Source organism: Dermacentor albipictus, chromosome 10, assembly GCF_038994185.2.
Source record: "Dermacentor albipictus isolate Rhodes 1998 colony chromosome 10, USDA_Dalb.pri_finalv2, whole genome shotgun sequence".
In the NCBI taxonomy this organism is placed as follows: Eukaryota; Metazoa; Arthropoda; class Arachnida; order Ixodida; family Ixodidae; genus Dermacentor; species Dermacentor albipictus.
Genome location: NC_091830.1, coordinates 7,770,412 through 7,789,343, shown reverse-complemented (window position 1 = coordinate 7,789,343; position 18,932 = coordinate 7,770,412). Strand labels below are relative to the sequence as shown.

Below are 18,932 nucleotides of genomic sequence, written 5' to 3'. Positions count from 1 at the left end.
GAAACACCCGATAAATAAACGACTAGGCCAACAATAATTTTCTCGAAAAAATTGAAAAAACAGTGAGCCTATAGCCCATGAAAATAATCATTTTCGCGAGAAAAATTAAGTTGCTCTAAAGCGTTCGTTCTGCGCATGTATCACTCCCCACGCATCCGCTAACGCCGAATCACGCGATAAATAAACGACTAGGCCAAGAATAATTTTCTCGAAAAAATTGAAAAAACAGTAAGCCTATAGCCCATGAAAATAATTATTTTCGCGAGAAAAATTAAGTTGCCTCTAATGCGTTCGTTCTGCGCATGTATCACTCCCCACGCATCCGCTAACGCCGAATCACGCGATAAATAAACGACTAGGCCAAGAATAATTTTCTCGTGAAAATTGAAAAAACAGCAAGCCTATAGCCCATGAAAATAATTATTTTCGCGAGAAAAATTAAGTTGCCTCTAAAGGGTTCGTTCTGCGCATGTATCACTCCCCACGCATCCGCTAACGCCGAATCACGCGATAAATAAACGACTAGGCCAAGAATAATTTTCTCGTGAAAATTGAAAAAACAGCAAGCCTATAGCCCATGAAAATAATTATTTTCGCGAGAAAAATTAAGTTGCCTCTAAAGCGTTCGTTCTGCGCATGTATCACTCCCCACGCATCCGCTAACGCCGAAACACCCGATAAATAAACGACTAGGCCAAGAATAATTTTCTCGAAAAAATTGAAAAAACAGTAAGCCTATAGCCCATTAAAATAATTATTTTCGCGAGAAAAATTAAGTTGCCTCTAAAGCGTTCGTTCTGCGCATGTATCACTCCCCACGCATCCGCTAACGCCGAAACACCCGATAAATAAACGACTAGGCCAACAATAATTTTCTCGAAAAAATTGAAAAAACAGTGAGCCTATAGCCCATGAAAATAATCATTTTCGCGAGAAAAATTAAGTTGCTCTAAAGCGTTCGTTCTGCGCATGTATCACTCCCCACGCATCCGCTAACGCCGAATCACGCGATAAATAAACGACTAGGCCAAGAATAATTTTCTCGAAAAAATTGAAAAAACAGTAAGCCTATAGCCCATGAAAATAATTATTTTCGCGAGAAAAATTAAGTTGCCTCTAAAGCGTTCGTTCTGCGCATGTATCACTCCCCACGCATCCGCTAACGCCGAATCACGCGATAAATAAACGACTAGGCTGAGAATAGATTCTCGAAAAAATTGAAAACACAGTAATCCTGTTGCCCATGAAAATATTCATTTCGGAGAGGGAAAATAAGTTGCCTCGAAAGCGTTCGTTCTGCGCATCTATCACGCATGCGCTAACGCCGAATTACTCGATAAATAAACGGGTGGCTATGCACAGATTAATTTTTTTGACAAAATGAAAAAAATTGTAAGGCTAGCCCAAGGGAATATCGTCTCATCCAGGTAAAATAAGTTCTCTGGATCGTACTGATTGTTCGTATATATCACACCCCACGCATGCGCTGATGCCGATTTATGCGAAATATAAACGAATAGGCATAGATTTTCTCGAAAAAGAATGGAAGCCGGTAAGCTTATGAGTACTCTGGGGTTCTCTAGAGGAAAGTGCTAGTCGCTCGCTTAGATCACTCACCACTAGGGTGGATGGTCTCTCCACAAGCTCGTCTGGGTCGGCAGCCAGTTTTTTTGTTTCCTCGCATTCACATCCATTTTGCGAGCGCGTCGACCCGCGCTAACCGCTTATCGCCGGCCTCGTTAACACGTCTGTTTGCCCACAGGGGTCGCCACACGCCTCCAGCTCGCAGCCTCACTAGCCTCCTCAATACGGAGCGCCACCTGGTATAATTCGTCGCAATCTCGTTAGCGCTAACTGGATTGGCCCAGCGCGATAGAATCGGCGAGGGTGGGTGAACTCCCATGTGCCGCATCTTCTTTTTTGCTTGTGCTTCGCCGCGTACTTAATTCGGTGCAGCGCTTTCGATGCCACGGCGGCGGCTTGCCATCGCTATCCAGGTTGATTGTTTCAAATAAATTTAAATTTCATGTTTGTTTTTTCTATTAAAGCGGTAGGAACGGCCTGAAGAAAAATTATGAGTAACTGCTACCGTGCGCAATTATACAGGAAGGCAAATTTAGTAAAATCACTCATTGCAACCACTGTGACTACAAGACATACTTTTTGCCTACCAGAAAGCCTAGAGCATCGCAGGACCCGTCCTGCACGATACTAGAAAAGACGCGAAACGGGTGAACGTTCTTGTTGTTACCCGTGAGAAGGAAAAAAGGAATGGCCTCTTGCTTCACCATTGTCTCACCTGCTTGTACACACCTTAACCTGAAGTGTCCCGGGCCAAAGAAAGGTGACAGAGGACGAAGTGAGAGAGAGAGCAATTTTCGACAACAAAAACTAAATACACCCGGGTCAATTTACGTTAATAACGTAAATAGACCCGGATATTTTTACTTTTTGTTAAGAAAATAATAAAACAGAAAAAACTTCGAAGCTGTACGCCAATCCGTGCAACTCATATATCGAGGACAACGAAGCATTGTAGTGGAGTTCTCAGGCACACGTGCCACAGGCTACAACAACAACAACAACAACAACAACAACAACAACAACAACAACAACAACAACACATTTTATGTGTAAAAACGGTGCCCCTTGGCATGCATAGGAGGCCAAGGTCTCGACGCCATCCTCACAGACCCCCTGGGAAGGCCGATTGGATGTGCGAAGATGAGTTGCGGCCCTGTAGATCAGAAGCAAGCGGCATCCCCAGTGTTTCTCTCTGGAAGGCCCGCGAACGCCGAAGCCAATGATAATCATACGCTCACTGGACGCTGATCCCGCATGAACAGGAACGCTGGGCTGCTTGTAATTGACTACACTGCACATACTGCAACTTACACATTTAAGCCGGTGAGATCGCGAAGCGTATCCACTTATGACTGATTTTCACGATGACAGCAGTTTCGAGATATTCATTGCCAAAGAGTGCGATGAAATGCATGGGCGTTCCGGTTAATTCCTTTCTGTGACGTAGTAGTTCTGCGGAAACCCGCACGGTGGAGAGAAGTAATGAATGAAGGGAAAATCAGACATCCACCCGTTCGTAGCAATTGCTACAAAGGAAACCCATACGGGTTCCTCGAAAGAAAAGCCTCATAGTTGAAGAAAAATTCGTCCTGGTCTGGGACACGAACCCGGGACCACCACCTTTCCGGGGCAGCCGCTCTTAGATGGTAGAGCGGCTGCCCCGGAAAGGTGGTGGTCCCGGGTTCGTGTCCCAGACCAGGACGAATTTTTCTTCAACTATGAGGCTTTTCTTTCGAGGAACCCGTATGGGTTTCCTTTGTAGCAATTGCTACGAACGGGTGGATGTCTGATTTTCCCTTTATTCAATTCCTTTGTGTGTTCGAATGCTTAAGAGGAAGCTTTAGCTCGGGCCCAACTCCGACGCGGCCTATTCAAATACATGTAAAAACGCAAAAACGTTTTTCTGAGATAACCCCTGGACCGAATTTAATGAAATTTGTTGCATTTGAGAGAGAAAGGTAAATTCTAGTGACTGTTGGAAGCGGAATTTCGATTTAGGGCTTGAATTTTGTAAAAAGGATTTTCAAAAATTCAGACGTTTGAAAAAAATAGAAGCATGAAGTTTACAAGCTAATATCTCTGCATCAAGAACAGATATCGCGATTCTGTAAACGGCATCCACTAGACCATTCAAAGCAGACAAATTTGATATGTCAGTTTACATCTTTCATGAATTTGTTACGTTGTTTGCAAGGGTTCTGCAAAAGTTGTAATTACACATTACCCCATTTTTTTAGGTTCATGTGTAACATATCAATTTTGTCCGCTTTAGATGTGCTATCAGGTACAATTCATAGAATTGCGATATCATTTTTTCCTGCTGAGTTACGGAGTTGTAAACTTGAAAGTTTCGTTTTCTGAAAATTTGCGATTTTTCCCAAATGTTTATAAATATTTGACGACCTAAATCGAAAATTCGAAACCAACAGTCACTAGGTTTTTAAGTTTTTCTTTTAAATGCAGCAAACCCCGTCAAATTTGGTGCAGTCGTTGCCGAGAAAAACGAATTCTCCTTTTACATGTATTTAGATAGGAGCACCCGAGCTAAAGCTTCCTCTTAAAAGAGCGTCTTCTTTCAAAAATTTTGTGGAACAACAGTGCCTTTTTACCGCTAGTATGTGGCGCACATGTTGAAACTCACGCCTTCCTCAAAATTCATTCTAAATGGATATGCCATGCAAGCTCGCCGACCATAACTCGTAAAGTGCAATATGTGCCGTGAAGTAATTATTTATGAAGTTCATTAGTGCGTTTTCGTCAATTAAATTATGATACGTTCCCATAGGTGCCGATTGCGGGGGAGCTCCGGGGGGCCCGAGCCTCCCCCGGAATTACCCGAAGAGGGCAGAGACCCCCCCCCCCCCCTTCACACACACACCTAAAATGTCATTACAAGAGTTTTGTCATCCACATCAAACGGTGTTTCTTTTACTTGCCTCGACCTTCTCACTAAAGTTTTATTGTGGCTAATAGCTTACTGCATCATTGTTGGCGCGGACGTGCACGGCTTTTAATTCACACTATCGCTTTATTTCTGCAAATCCTGACTATAGGAAGACAAACGCATTAGAAGCACTAGCGGCGGCTGCCTCATCCGTATTTTCTCACTTCAACATTGTTTTCAGTCTCCACTGTAAACGCCATGCACATACGCAATATGCTTAAATATACGCACAGGACGAAATTTTTTATATTTTTGAAAGAGAGGGATGCAGCCAATTAAAAATTATTGCTAGAAGTATGGATAGTGTATGTCTAGAGAATGATTATGATGCTGTATGTTCACCTCGCTTCAAATTCCTTTGCGCGCTTTTATGACCCTGAAAAAAAATGCAGACTTTAGTGACCCCGTCGGCAGTGTTTTAGCCACGACGTGTGAAGTGCACGTGAATGATATGTGTCTCAATACTGCTTTTCTTTCCAGTAAGTAATGCTAACGACTCATGAAAAAAGCCCTTCTAATAATTTACAACATTTATTACGCATAAAGATAGCTACTTGCATGCAGAAGTCATGAATATTTACAGGTGTCCCAATTAACTATCATGCACCAAGATTTAAAAAAAAACAGCAATGCATTACTCGAAGAAAACCCAGTGCACATGGTTTCCAGTACAGTGGAGTAGCTGCCAGTAATTTCTTTCGTTACTGAGAGTTAATTATGTAATTCTAATTAATTATCTAACTCGGGGCGTACTATCCTAATTCTCAAAGTGTCAATGAGTGTCACAGCCAAGTGTCACAGCCAAGGGACACCTCACTTGCGGTATTTTCAACGACTTACTAATTACGTAGTAACTTAAGTAGCACCGCCACCGATTCTGACCGCATTCTCCTACATAAGCTCCCGCTGGCGCTCGGTATGAGCGGATCCCATCTTTCGAAAGGGCGCGCCGCACAGGAACAATTTGTCGTTAAAACAAATGTAGGTGGAAGAGAGGTAGAACTCAACTAATGCTACAAAGTCGTTTACGGAAACCCCGCTACTATTTTGGAACTGGACAGCCCCCCAGTTTTCAATCCGCGGCCTATTCAAATACATGTAAAAACGCAAAACGTTTTTTTTTTTAGATGACCCCTGGACCGATTTTAATGAAATTTGTTGCATCTGAAAGATAAAGTTAAATTCTGGTGACTGTTGGAAGCGGAATTTCGATTTAGGGCTTGAATTTTGTTAAAAAGATTTTCAAACATTCAGAAGTTCGAAAAAAATAGAAGCACGAAGTTTACGAACTAATAGCTCAGCATCAAGAACAGATATCACGGTTCTGTGAACGGCATCCATTAGCTCATTCAAAGCGGACAAATTTAATATGTCATTTTACATTTTACGTGAATTTGTTACGTTGTTTACAAGGCTTCTGCAATAGTTGTAATTACATATTAATAAATTTTTTTTAGATTCATGTGTAAGATGTCAAATTTGTCCGCTTTAGATGTGCTATTAGGCACTATTCACAGAATTGCGATATCATTTTTCCTTGCTGAGTTACGGAGTTGTAAACTTGATAGTTTCGTTTTCTTAATATTGGCGGTTTTTGCCAATCTTTAATAAAAAATTGAAGCCGTAAATAGAAAATTCGAAACCAACAGTCACTAGATTTTAAGTTTTTCTTTTAAATGCAACAAACCTCGTCAAATTTGGTGCAGCGGTTGCCGAGAAAAACGAATTCTCCTTTTACATGTATTTAGATAGGAGCACCGGAGCTAAAGCTTCCTCTTAAGCTGACCACAAAGCTACTTTTCTGACCTTGAACACGGTTTTTGCAAGAAGTTGGACTGCTTTTTTTTTTGTTGTTGTTGTTGTTTTGTCAGCCGACCTGCTGAACCTTCAAAGCTTCAAATGTTTTTCGGTTATAGTATGTCAACCGGGCTACTGGATTACATGCGTTCACAGAAAAAAATTCTAAATTTGCAATTTTACCGGCTTTTGCCAGCGCCAAACGCGCTGGAAGTGTCCAAACATTTGAAGCATTGGTTATTTTGGCTGTCACATCACTTCATTGGCTTCCCATACACACCATTTGAACGCCTGGATTATACAATGTACCTTTGAAAAAAATTGTTCATTGATACGTTCTGGCTCAGCCTGGCAAAAACAACAATTTTTCAACAAAATGCTACAAAAAATATTGGGAAGAAAAATAAACGGGGCGAACAAGTTACGACCTTCAACAAACACGGGGAAATTTTTTCAACTATCTCCGTGACGGTCGGGAAAAAAAAGCTAGTTTAACTGCCGTGAAATGACCACAGTTTAAAAAACTTCTGGAGCTTTATCAGCGTCCGCCAAGTCCGCATTCGCTCGCGGTCCATCCTACTGGCAGCGCTACAACTGATGCGAGCGGGCTGCTGCGCTAAGCTGCGCTAAAGTCCAGGGACCTTAAGCTGCGCTAAAGCCCCTCAATTTTCCAAAAATAGCGCCATTCTTGGATCTTTCCGCCACCCCGCTCACCCAGGCGCTTCCTCCTCCACTCCTCCTGTCGCCCCAGCCTCCTCCGCTCCCCCATTGGCCAATCTGTGTCACGTGAAAGCGGGCCCCGCGCTTTTGTATATTTTTTTCTTTCCGGCGCAGAGCAGGCGCCGCGCTTTTGTATATCTTTTCTTTCCAGCGCGCTGCGACCCCCAATCTTGGGCCTGCGACCCCCATTTTTGGGCCTGCGCGACGAAGTACGGCAGGCGGTTTGAAGGAGCGCGGTAGTTTTATACAATGTGTTAGGGCCGAGTGCTTAATTGCGATGCTGTGCTGCTGCGCCTACGGTTGCCACAACAGACCCAGTGACGGCAAAAAGCTTTTTGTTTTACCATCCGCCGGGCGCAACGCAAAACGAAGAAAAGTGTGGATTCACAAGATCGGGCGGGCTGACTTCGAGCAAGTGGCAAAGAACGCGCGGCTTTGTGAAGTGACACGGCTCCTCCAACCTCTTCTTTTGACGCCCGTGTCAAAACGGGCCCGTGTCCAGTGCATTGGGGGTGCGTTAAAGAACCCCAGCTGCAAAAAAAATTAATCCAGAGCCCCCATTATGGCGTGCCTTATGAGATCGTGGTGTTGGGATGTAAAACCCAAGAATCAACTTTTCTTCTGTCTTGTGTGCCTTGACTGTTCCAGTTAACGCAACACTGCTTCCTTGTGAAAACTTACAACGCAAAAGAATACAGACGCACGTAGTATACAGAGATAAAATTAGCACTTCAACAAAAGTGTTGTTGGTGCCAATGAGGGAGGGGGATAATTATTTTCTGAACCTCTTTCCAGTTGTCCCATCAAGTTCCTTCTTTCTTTTCTATCAAATTCTAACCATTTGCACTGTAATAAATAAATAACGATTTCATATGTTGGTACGTTGTTAAAATTATCTATACCGCCTATGTGTGAAAACGTTGCTCATGGCCACCACAACCTGTGCATGAGCTACGTACATCTGTAAAAGGCGCGGAACAGAAACGGCCCTGCTGCCAGGCATTGCTGACCGCAGACAGTCGGAATCTCTCACGCGACGGCCGAACAAAAGCATCCTGCAGGTACGTAAATTAACCCTACGAAACCACGTGCACATACTTTCGCGCTGTCAAAACCTGAAACTCTGGTAATTACTCGCGTGTCTGAGCACACCGCGTGCTTGTGTCGTGTTTCAGCAACACGAACTTTCAACGTGCGCGCGCGCGTTTACGCCTTAAATACGCCTTGAATAATGGTGCTTTTCTCTATTTCTTCCGCAAATCCGACACGACATTCTTAAGGCCAGTTACCGACTGACAAAGCAAGATCTAGATTGAAAAAACTGCTCCGCAGGACTCGAACGAACTTTTCCGCGGATTTCCTCCCGTAGCGTGTTAGCCGTCGTCTGCTACGGCAGGCCCACCACCAGCGGCGCCACCGTCGAGGCCGCGCCGAGCGGAGGAGGAGGGAAGTGAATGGCGCTACTTTGGGAGATTGAGGGGCTTTAAGCTGCGCTAGCACCCCGCGCCCTCTGTCGGCTATAGGCGGAAAGACTGGCCCTTCCCGGTGCCCTTGATTACAGCCGAGTCGCGCTTGTATCCCCTCCCCACATTATCGTTTTCGGCGCTTTGGAGCTGCGGCGGTCGACCGGGACTCTCCCCTCTTTTCATTTATGCTTCCCTAACCAACGCTAACGCTTCCCTCGGGGAATTTAGGCGGCACCACACCTTCTGTGTTTTTTTTTCCTTTACCGTTAATTTAAGCTTGCTCTCTCTCGCGTTTTGCCGCTGTTTTCGTTCGCTAAATCGTAGGGTGCTCTGCTCATTGGCGTGTTTGCGTTGGGCGTTAGCGCAACGCCCCGCGTCCCGTATTCCCCTTTTTCCGGGCCCCGCTACTTCCCTACTTTTTTTTTGTCTTTGTAAAGAAGAGGGTACTTGCGCACTCGCGTACGTTCTATTCTATGCTCACGCTCTCTCGTGTTCCGCTTTTAATTCAAACGCTTCGAAAGGAGTGGGAAGCCGCGCCTTCCATTGTCCAATAACGCACAAACTCCGGAAGGTAGACACAGGCACCGGAGCGTTGCAAAATACATACACAGAGTTCGCGCTCGACGCACAAATTGCTCCGTGTGACGCGTGCATTAAAAGGAGACACCAAAGAAAAAAATCTGTTGAGCCGTATTAAACTACGCTTATTACCAAAAACAGCGCTCTTAGCGAGAGAGAGGAAGCTCGGTAGGCCTGAAAGGTCGCAAAAACGAAAGATGGCTGGCGACACCGCTTTGAAGTTCCCGCAAAATCTCGCCGTGACGCCACAGACCTTCACAGCATCTCCACTGGCCATATTCCATACTCTTGCTTATCGGCAATGATGGACTACGTTGCATTCGAAAGGAGCGAAAGATTTACCTTAGCAGGCTTGAAGCACTGTTACTGCGCTGCGACAGCCCAAATGTGGCAAAATACGTCGAAGTCAGTGTCACGTCACACTGACGTAGCAGTGCTGGCGTTCCGGTACAAATAATAAAAAAAAAGAACATAGATCTTTGGGGCCGTATTACGCGACTCCTTTCGCGATTTCATCCGAGTTTCCTCATTCGCGCCTGTGCTGCACGCACGCAGCACGTAGAGGGGCCCATTTCAGCCATGACGGCGTCCGAGCCAGTGAAGAAAAAAAAGGATCACAAAAAGAATCCTTACATAATAAGGCACTGGGCCTCCATTTTCCTGGCAAACAATCAATCCCTTTCTGCAGAATCAAATAGGTAGGGTACAGTATGAACTGATTTAGTGTTTCCTTTTGACCTCTCCTATTCGTCAAAGGCCTAAGAATGCAGCGACAAATACACAACTGTCCAACTCAAAACAGAGTCTGTATAGATGTGCCAGCCAATTACGTTCACTCATTGTCGTGATGTCACGGAACAGGCAAACTCCTTTCATTATCGCTGATTTTAAGGAAGAGTTTTGTAATGCAGTGGCATAGGGGATCAGGTACAATACAGTTTTGAATGTGGAGCTCATAATGCATTACTGGGTTGTTCCCCCGTCCCCCAAGCACAGTCACAACACACCCAATAATCAGGAATATGAGGCTAACTGCAGGACAAAGACTTCTGCCAAGGACCTTTATTTGCCCCTCCAGAGTGCTAACCAAACCCGCAAATTCATTATGATCCCCAACTCTATGCCACTCACTACCGAGTCTCCATTCCCTTGGCATATTCTAATAACTCTGCAAGGTTTGGGACCAGGATAGTTGTTGACACATGACGCTATCTTTAAGACCCACAAACAAGGCACAACAGTGGGCTGGGTTGGTGGGCATTGTTCACTGAGGGTGCAGCATAGTTTTGAATGCAGTACCAACCGTGGAAAGGAGATGGCTGCATGGACATCGCAGCAACTGATTGCCGACAGCTTCGCTAAAACAAGGCCTAGTCAAAAACACTTGAAATAGATTCACCAGACCTTGTAACACCAGACACATTCCACACCTTATGTAAAAGGTGTATATTTCCTTTAAAGTGGCACAGAAAAGTGTTGCAATCCTTTCACAAACCAAAGTACATCATAGCAAAGGCCATAATTAATTTGCCTGTACAACAAAGTAATTTAGGCATCCCCGACGGTTGGTTTGCTGCTTTACAACAAATGCATGTTGTGGTATCGCCACTGTCCTCTGCTCCGCAACCATGCTGTAGTGCACACGAGGAGCTAGTGCACTGCACAAGCCCAATTTCCCGGCCCAGGTTTACTTTATGAAGCCTGAGCACAGGCCAGGCCCGCCCCGGGCTTGTGTTACTAAACCCGGACCCAGGCGTCTATTACTAAGCTTAGCCATGGGCCGCATGTGCATGACCAGGCCCGGCCTGGAAGTAAAAAAAAATATATTTTCTTACTTCCATTATCGTTTGCACCGTATGTGTCAGCCTCACCTTCTCGTGGTCTAAATCAGCTGCAGTGTGTGAGCATTAAAAAAAACAAAATATTTGTTTCTCCCATGGGAGCATCAATGATCTGGCCCATTGCCTGTGCTGTTATTTTTCCACTGGTGCATATGCATTTAACTCTATTGTACGACTTGGTCCTATGAGGTCATTTAGCTTGCGATTATGAATATATCAAAATAAGAGAATTCATGAGCGCACAGCATAAAATAAATGCACAACTGTGGTTGCTCAGTGGCTATAGTGTTGGGCTACTGAGCACGAGGTCGCGGGCTCGAATCTCGGCCACGGCGGCCGCATTACGATGGGGGCAAAAACATCCCCGTATAGATTTAGGTGCACGTTAAAGAACCCCAGGTGGTCGAAATTTCAGGAGTCCTGCACTACGGCGTGCCTCATAATCAGAAAGTGGTTTTGGCACGTAAAACCTCATAATCTAAAAAAAAAAATTGGAAAGAGATACCCCTTGCATTAGTGCTAAAATAATATAAGTGTTGCGAGTGGCAATACTGCTATCACAAAAAACAGCAACAGGAGAATGGTTTGAAGAGAGGTTTATTGTATTTTTTCCTGATGCAAAAACAATGTTCGTTCTTGTGGGAAAAGAAAAAAATTTGAACTGTTTTCCTCTTTTCTGCGGTAGGGTATACTAAGAGTCAGCTCTTTGCACGTGTCACTTCAGCTTGGCACAGAAAGACTTCAACCTTGCAATGCATAATGTTAGCATGTGCTCAAAAGCCAGACTTTAGAGCCGGCCCGAGCCCAGCCCAGGTCCATGGCTTTAAGCATGAGCCCGCCGGAAACACTTTGGACGGCCTGGGCTCGTGCAGTGGTCTACTCGGAGCACCAGACGATGCAACAACATGCATAGGAGGTTCCAGACTCCGCAGCAGCTGCGGCAGACACCCCCACCAACAAATAGAGAACCCCAGTGGCCAAGTGGTTGAATTCATTGTTAAATAAAGGTTCGATTACACTTAACATGTTTAGCCTGTTCCATTCCCAATGTACACTCACACGAAGTGACCTTTATAATGCAAGAGTTTTGTAGGTCCAAAACACTTGTTTTAAAAGCATTGGAATTTTTTTTTAAATGGGAAACGCTCCTCGAAACAACTTTTTTTTATTACTTGTACTAGAGGTTTCAAAATGCAGCCAACTATAGAGTTTCCTATGCAGATTTCAAATATGTAATTATTGTTTGTGTAGCTGTTATAGTTTTGGAGTTATATGATGCCAAAGGTAAAATATAGTAATCTTTCTGGGCACTTTTTTGTGTACTAAATTCCCACAAAAAGCATCGCGCTGTAGCTTGTTTATCTTTTTGTAGATCACAAAATGCTGATATTGAGCCAAACAGCATGTACAATTACTAGAACTAGGCAAAAAAATGAGAATATTTCAACTAAATTTTTTTGCTCAATTCCCTAAAATATAACCTTGCACTTTGCGATTACGCTGAGAGATACTGCAATTTCAAGTAGATACCAGCACTGCATATATCTTCAAGAGTATGTACGCCAAATTTCGTTAGTATAGGAGACAATTATAAGTGTACAAAGTTGTTTTCATGGGATTGTGAAAAAAATTTTGAAGTGTCCTAATTTTTTCTCGTAGTTCCAGTAATTTTGCACACTGTTTGGATAGATATTGGCACTTTGCAGTCTACAAAGAGCTACATAAGATAAAGCATAAAGCTTTTTGCGAAAATTTATTACACAATAAAATGCCTGTAAAATCACTATATTTTGCCCTTGTGTAGGACATAACTCAAGAACTATAGCAGCTACACAAGAACAAATGACATATTTGAAATCTGCATGAAAGGCTATATAAGTGAGTAGATTTTCAAATCTCTAGTACAAATATTAAAAAAATGATTTTTCGAGGAGCGTCTCCCCTTAAGAAACGCTCGTTATGCTTATGATGTGAAAAACAGTTAATCAAACTGCAACATGCACTGAATGACCACTCTTTTAAACAGAATCGAATTTCTTAACGGTCATTGGTTAATTTGTGCAAGCTGCGGAATAGATCCATCACAGTGGTAAATTCAATCCCCCTCTAGCTCCCAATCTTGCGACACCCGTACAAAACTCAGCACCAGCCATAAGGACATGCTCTGGATGTTTGCAACACTTCCACAGTTTTTTGCTCCTGTCAGTTTTGCTACACGAGTTGTACACTACAAATTGCACTATATGTCAGGAGAGCTGCGAGGCCAAATCCCTCATAACTTGAATAAGTAATTTGTTCCATATTTTCTGGGTTTCTTTTTTTGCTGACATTTAACATGTACTGACGCCCCTCACATAATAATACTCATATTTGGAGCACTGTGAAAACATGAAAAGTCAACTGATGGCCAGCATGCTTGATGGCACTTGCATAGTTTTTCATTACACAGGCCCACACAAGCCTAGAACCACACTGTCAACAGGTTGAAAGTGTTGGCTGCAGCAGTCAGCTCTTTGCACAATCTGGTCACAAAGTACTTTGGCCTGGAAACTTCTGTTGCAGACTGTACTTGACAGACTACTTAATATCACAAAGCACTGTAATTGTCAATCAAGTTAATCTTTATTTACAAAGCAGGAGCAAAACAGGGGGTCCTGCCAGCCGCAGTAACTTCTGAACACAACTGGCTGAAGAAGCAACCAGCTTCAAAAAAGAAAGGAAAAGAAAAGAAACAGAAAACTAAGCCACACAAGCCATGTCAGGAGTGGGCACATGTACACACACAAGAAAAAAATTAAGTTCAGGTGACTTCTATTGCAACACACAGCTGAATGTATCATAACAGCAACCACAACACTGCATGTTTCAACTTTTATATACAGGCATTACACTATGTACAACTCACACTGAGCAAACTTCGACAGTTTTTCTTTTTTTTCACTTTTTTTTTCCTTTTGCTTCTTGAATTCAAAGGAAACAGCTTTGACGGTGCCTAACCTGAGAGTCACAATGCACTCTACACCCCTCCTCCCCCCCCCATTATCCCAGACATGCCGTGCTGTGTGGCCTACACCGCTGCAGCACACAAATCCCTCCCCATTGCTAAGCACAATTCTCCTAGAGTTTCCACTCTGCTACTATGTACACGGCCGCACAGGTTTTGCGGTAACAAGGAAGCCACCAGCGTTCGACGCAGGTGGCATACACCATCTCACACGTGGGCGGCATCATGGAAGGGAAGAAAAGAAGAACTAACGCCACAGCACAAGGGCACGGTGCTCCAAATCACCAAAGACTCAATCGACGCACACGAAAAATCCAGGCTTCTGTCTTACACATACACACACCACTCACAAAGCAGTAACAACTCTAAAGAGGTCAATATTTTGTCTGGGACAACGGCACTGCTTTACACGTGAAGAATGTACCACAGTACACACATTCTCACAGCACGACCTGAGCAGTTATGCTCACATGATCCTGGAAAGCAGAGAACCGAGCCAGTCAACTGCGTGTTCCTGAATAAGTTAGGGAAAACTGGAGGCACAGCCACTTCTGGGAAACAGTCATCCTCGCAAGGGAAGGGGGGCCTCCAGTGGTGTGGCATGCACACATTTGTATAAAATCCTAGCCTAGAAAGTCGGGTTTCCCGCTCACTCTGAAGGTGGTGGCGGGGGTGGGAGCGGCGGCTCTTTCGGCAATGGCGGGTCAACAGGGGGCGGCGGGGGTGGTATGCCAAAGTACTGGGGAACCTGGTATGCACCTGGCGCCATGTGCATAGGGGGCGGAGGCGCTGGCACGTAGCCGTATGGCCCCTGAAAGTAAATTGGTGGAGGTGGGGCCGAAAACTGAGGCGCAGGAACGTAGCCTTGATGAAACTGTGGTGGCACATGATTGGCACTGCCACCAGAGGGTGCCACAGGTGGTACTGGGTAGCTTGGTCCGGGCGGTGGCGGTGGGGGTGGTGGCGCAGGCACAGAGGACACCCTTCTCGACTTGGGTGAACGGGCACGGTGCTCCCCATCATCGGACCGCCGGTCCCTCTTCCGGCCGCTGTTCAACCGCTCCTTGCTGATCTTGAGCTTGAGGCCCGTGCTCGGAGGGGGAGGCGGGGGAGTGTGGGGCCCCTTGCCGGACTCTGCTCCGTCGGCTGGAGGAGGAGGCGGAGGCGGTGTTGGTGTGGGCGGAACAATTTTGAGCTTAGGGATCTTGATCTTCAGGGCCTCCCGTGGTGGGCTTCCTGTCAGTCCGCTGCCTGACTGCTGAAGCTTCTCCTTGCTAATGGTGATCTTCAGGCCACCGCCAGCACTTGGCTGCGATGACCTGCTGCCATTTTCTTCCCTCGACGCCTCCCGGCGCTCTTTCTCCCGCCTCTCAGACTTTTCCTTCCGTGAACTTTCGGACTTTGAGCTACTAGAAGACTTGCGTTCATGTTTGCTAAGACCATTGCGTTCCACTTTTCTTTCGGAATCAGCTGCAGGCATGGCATCAGCAGTTTGATTCGTGGCAGCTTGCGCATCGACAGCATTGCTTGCTGTGTGGTGAGCGCTCGCGTCAGGCACTCTGTCACCACCGTGAGACTTTCCTTCCGAAGACTTGTCTCCTCCGCCGTGTTTGCCCGGAGACGAGTGCTTGTTTTTCGAACGCTCAGACGAGCTGTGTTTGTGCTTGTGCTTTTCTCGGCGTTCCTTTCGCTCAGCCCTCTCTTTTTCCTTGTCCTTTACTGGGGGTGCAACAACTTCAGGCTTGACTTCTGGCTTCTCAACAACAGGTGCTGGCGGTGGAGCAGCAATTGGTGCTGGTGGTGGCAAAAGCGGTGGCTGTGCAGCTGGAGGCGGAAGTGGGGGCGTAGAAGGCCGCGACTTCTGAGGAGGGAGTGGCGGGGTCGCCGGGAGTGACTTTGCCGGCGGCGGGGGTGACGGGGGCCGTGCCTTCGGTGGTGGTAGTGGGGGAGTGCGGGGCTCCACTTTTGCGGGCAGCACCGCAGCAGGTAGGGGAGCCACTGTTTTCAGTGGGCCATTACTCTCCTCGACCTGCACTGCTGGGGGCGGTGGCATTACTGGTGGTGCCAGCTGCGTCACTGTCATGAGTACATCCTGCGAGTTGCTCCTGTCGTCAGCATCAAACTGCAGTGGCGAAATGGCAGGCATCATGTCTGGCCCATCTAGGCCAAAGGAGAAGCTGTCGATGGACGAGTCACCACCATCGCCACCAAAGTGAGAGGCAAAGTTAAAGTTGAATCCACTTGTGTCCTCGAAGGCATGCTCCTGCTTGACATGCGTGGCTGGTGGCTCTGGCTTGCCACCGTCGGCAGCAGAAGCTGACAGCCGTGGTGCTGCAGAGGCACCAGTGTCAAAGGCCGGCTCGGAGTGAGGCTGGTGATGCCTGCTTTGTGAATGTGACGAGGGAGCCTGATGAGGAGGGTGAGATGCAGCTCCGTGATGCGACTCTGACCGGTCGGTTGGAGGAGGCTGAGGCTTTTGCTGACCCTTCTGGCGATAGCGCTTGTCTCGGTACGCATCCAGTGAAAGCGGCTGAGAACCGTGGCTGCTAGACCCTTCCTGGGCCTTTCGCTTGCCAGGAGAAAGCAGGTGCTCGGCACCCTGGCTGCCAGCCTGCGGTTGCACCAGCCCTGGCGACCGCTGCGATGATCCGTGATGTGGCGGAACCTTGGCGTTCCGATGCATGGTTGGGTCCGAGGGTGGCTTCCGGCTGCTGCCGTGGCTACTGGACGCAGACTGCCTTTCACTGCTAGCAGGAGCCTCACTTGCAGTGGACTGCTTGTGACTAGCCGAGGCTGCGGTCCTCTCGTCTCTCTTCTGCTGCGCATGGGCCTCCTGTGAAGTTGCACCAAGTAGGTTTAATCACGCGCACAGCAAGGCACCCAAAGGGCCTTTATTTCTGTTGGCCTTTAATTTAGACAAATTCTGTGAGTGGCAAATGTTAAAGGCACATGAAAATTTCAGTTTGTAAGTGTGGACACTATGCTGAAAACTGAATCCAGTGAAACCTTGATAAAACAAATCTCGATTTAAAGAAATTGGCAATGTAACAAGCTATTTTCATTTCTCAACTTTCATCATCATCATCAGCCGAATTCACCCACTGCAGGGCAAAGGCCTCTCCCATATTTCTCCAACTATCCCGGTTTAGTTGCAAATGCAACTTTGCAAATGCAAAGTTGCAAATGTAATCACAATTGCAAAGTTGCAAATGCAAAGTTGCAAATGCAATCACAATTTTCATTTGTGATTTAATGAAGTATAATTTTGTGACACGGTAATGATCTAACAGTTTTCAGCCATGTTAAGTACATGCTAGGAGTATGGCTATTAATCTAGCAAAAAGGCATAAAAAATTCGGCCAAGGCGGAAGTTATTTGCAAGCGTCCTCCACATTAAAAGCTTGAGTGGCAAAAACACTGTCCAAGTGCACACACCAGGATGCGGCATGCACGAAACGCCGCTGCACCATTTGTCGCATTGGTAAACAACTTGGGGGCCGCAGGACATGCAGCAGCTCAGATACACGAGAGCAGACAATTCATTCAGCGCAAGGGAGAGGGTGAACGTGTGGTAACGTGATCAAACGTTCGCTGGGGAGTAAGGCAGATAGACACATATTTCCTCTTCTACCCTTGCCGTGGCTGTGCATGATTGTCCATACACAGGCCATGTGTGCCATATAGTGGAGGTAATCTGCAACAAGTGCAAAGGGAGGTCGAGATGGTTGGTGCCTTGATGTGCACTGCATTCCCGTGCATTTAGTCTTGGTGGTCGCATAATCTTAAGTTTCCGAGACAAGGTGCAAAGTGTCCACTGACGTTGCTGAGAGCTGTTATGTTTGCCTGAGCATGCGTGACACTGACAAAACTACAAACCTTACTTTGTGCAGTTGTCTCTTCGCTACTGCCATCAATGTTCCGCATCTTTTGTGACACTGCGACATTTTCTTTCTTTTTTTTTTTCACAGGATGAACATTCGTAATCTTTTTACACTTTTGTGTTGAACTTGGGGCCATCTGATGATGGCTACAGGCACTAAACACGGTCAACCATGGAGCCCAAATTTACGGTGCTGTGCAACATGACACACGCAAATCTCAGATGCCTTGAGTTACGTCGATGCATTGCTCTTGGCGCAATCTGCACCCCACGCACTGGCACTCATACCTGCCATAATGGCCCGACCTTCTTGCAGTTTGTTTCTAAGCGTTTACTGACAAGATACTATCCACCAGAAATTTCAAGCAATTTATTAAATTATTTTTACGGCTGAAAACCATGAATTAACAAATTTCTGATTTGATGAAATTTTCTGCTAGAAGTACAACTTTGTTATGTCGAGGTTTGGCAGCATTTCTTTTGACGGCTAATTCTGCTGGCTGTACGCTCTAAAACATGTCGCATTCTATTTATTCAGCTGCACAAGCTTGTGCTATGCCAGTCCGTTGAACTACTGTACAGGAAATGTCTGGCCTCACAGAGGGGCGGTGCCATACTTTGATACATGAGGCAGCATGCAGCGACTATCAGTGAGGCCATGAGAGGCGTTTTGTCTTCTTTTTTTCCTGCTTCGGCTGTCGCGTTTGTGCCACGTATCTAGAACACGTGTGGCTAGAGCCATGTAGAAGACTAAAACTTACTGCACTGTTTCAAAGGGGTAAAAGGCAATGAACAGCCCAAATGAGCTATAAGGCCCAAGCCCAAATGTTTACTAGCCACAAATATGCCCAAGGTCCCCAATTCAAGCCCAACTGGGGCCACAAAAGTATAGGGTTTTACAGCATGTTGATTTCAAAGATGTCATGAGCTCCACTACATACATTTCAGTGCGTTTGCTAAGCACCAAAACTGCCAGAGAAGATGCTGGGACTCGGGTTTCCGTCCCAGTGCTCATTGCAGCTACTGTCAAACCTTGTTATAACGAACCAACTACTGGGGCCGTATTCTGAAATGAACCACTTCGGCAATGGTCACATTCAATAAGTCAGCCAACTGC

The 18,932-nt window shown here is 45.9% G+C and overlaps 1 protein-coding gene across 1 annotated transcript in view; it reads right to left on the bottom strand.

Annotated features, from left to right (window-relative positions):
* Nucleotides 1–13,534: 13,534 nt before the first annotated feature.
* Nucleotides 13,535–18,932, bottom strand: part of CycT (Cyclin T) — a 36,063-nt gene continuing 30,665 nt past the window's right edge. Inside the window, exon 10 of the mRNA XM_065454653.2 lies at nt 13,535–16,768. Coding sequence (XP_065310725.1) covers nt 14,585–16,768 — 2,184 coding nt within the window. The 3' untranslated portion in view covers nt 13,535–14,584. The remainder of the gene's footprint in view (nt 16,769–18,932) is intronic.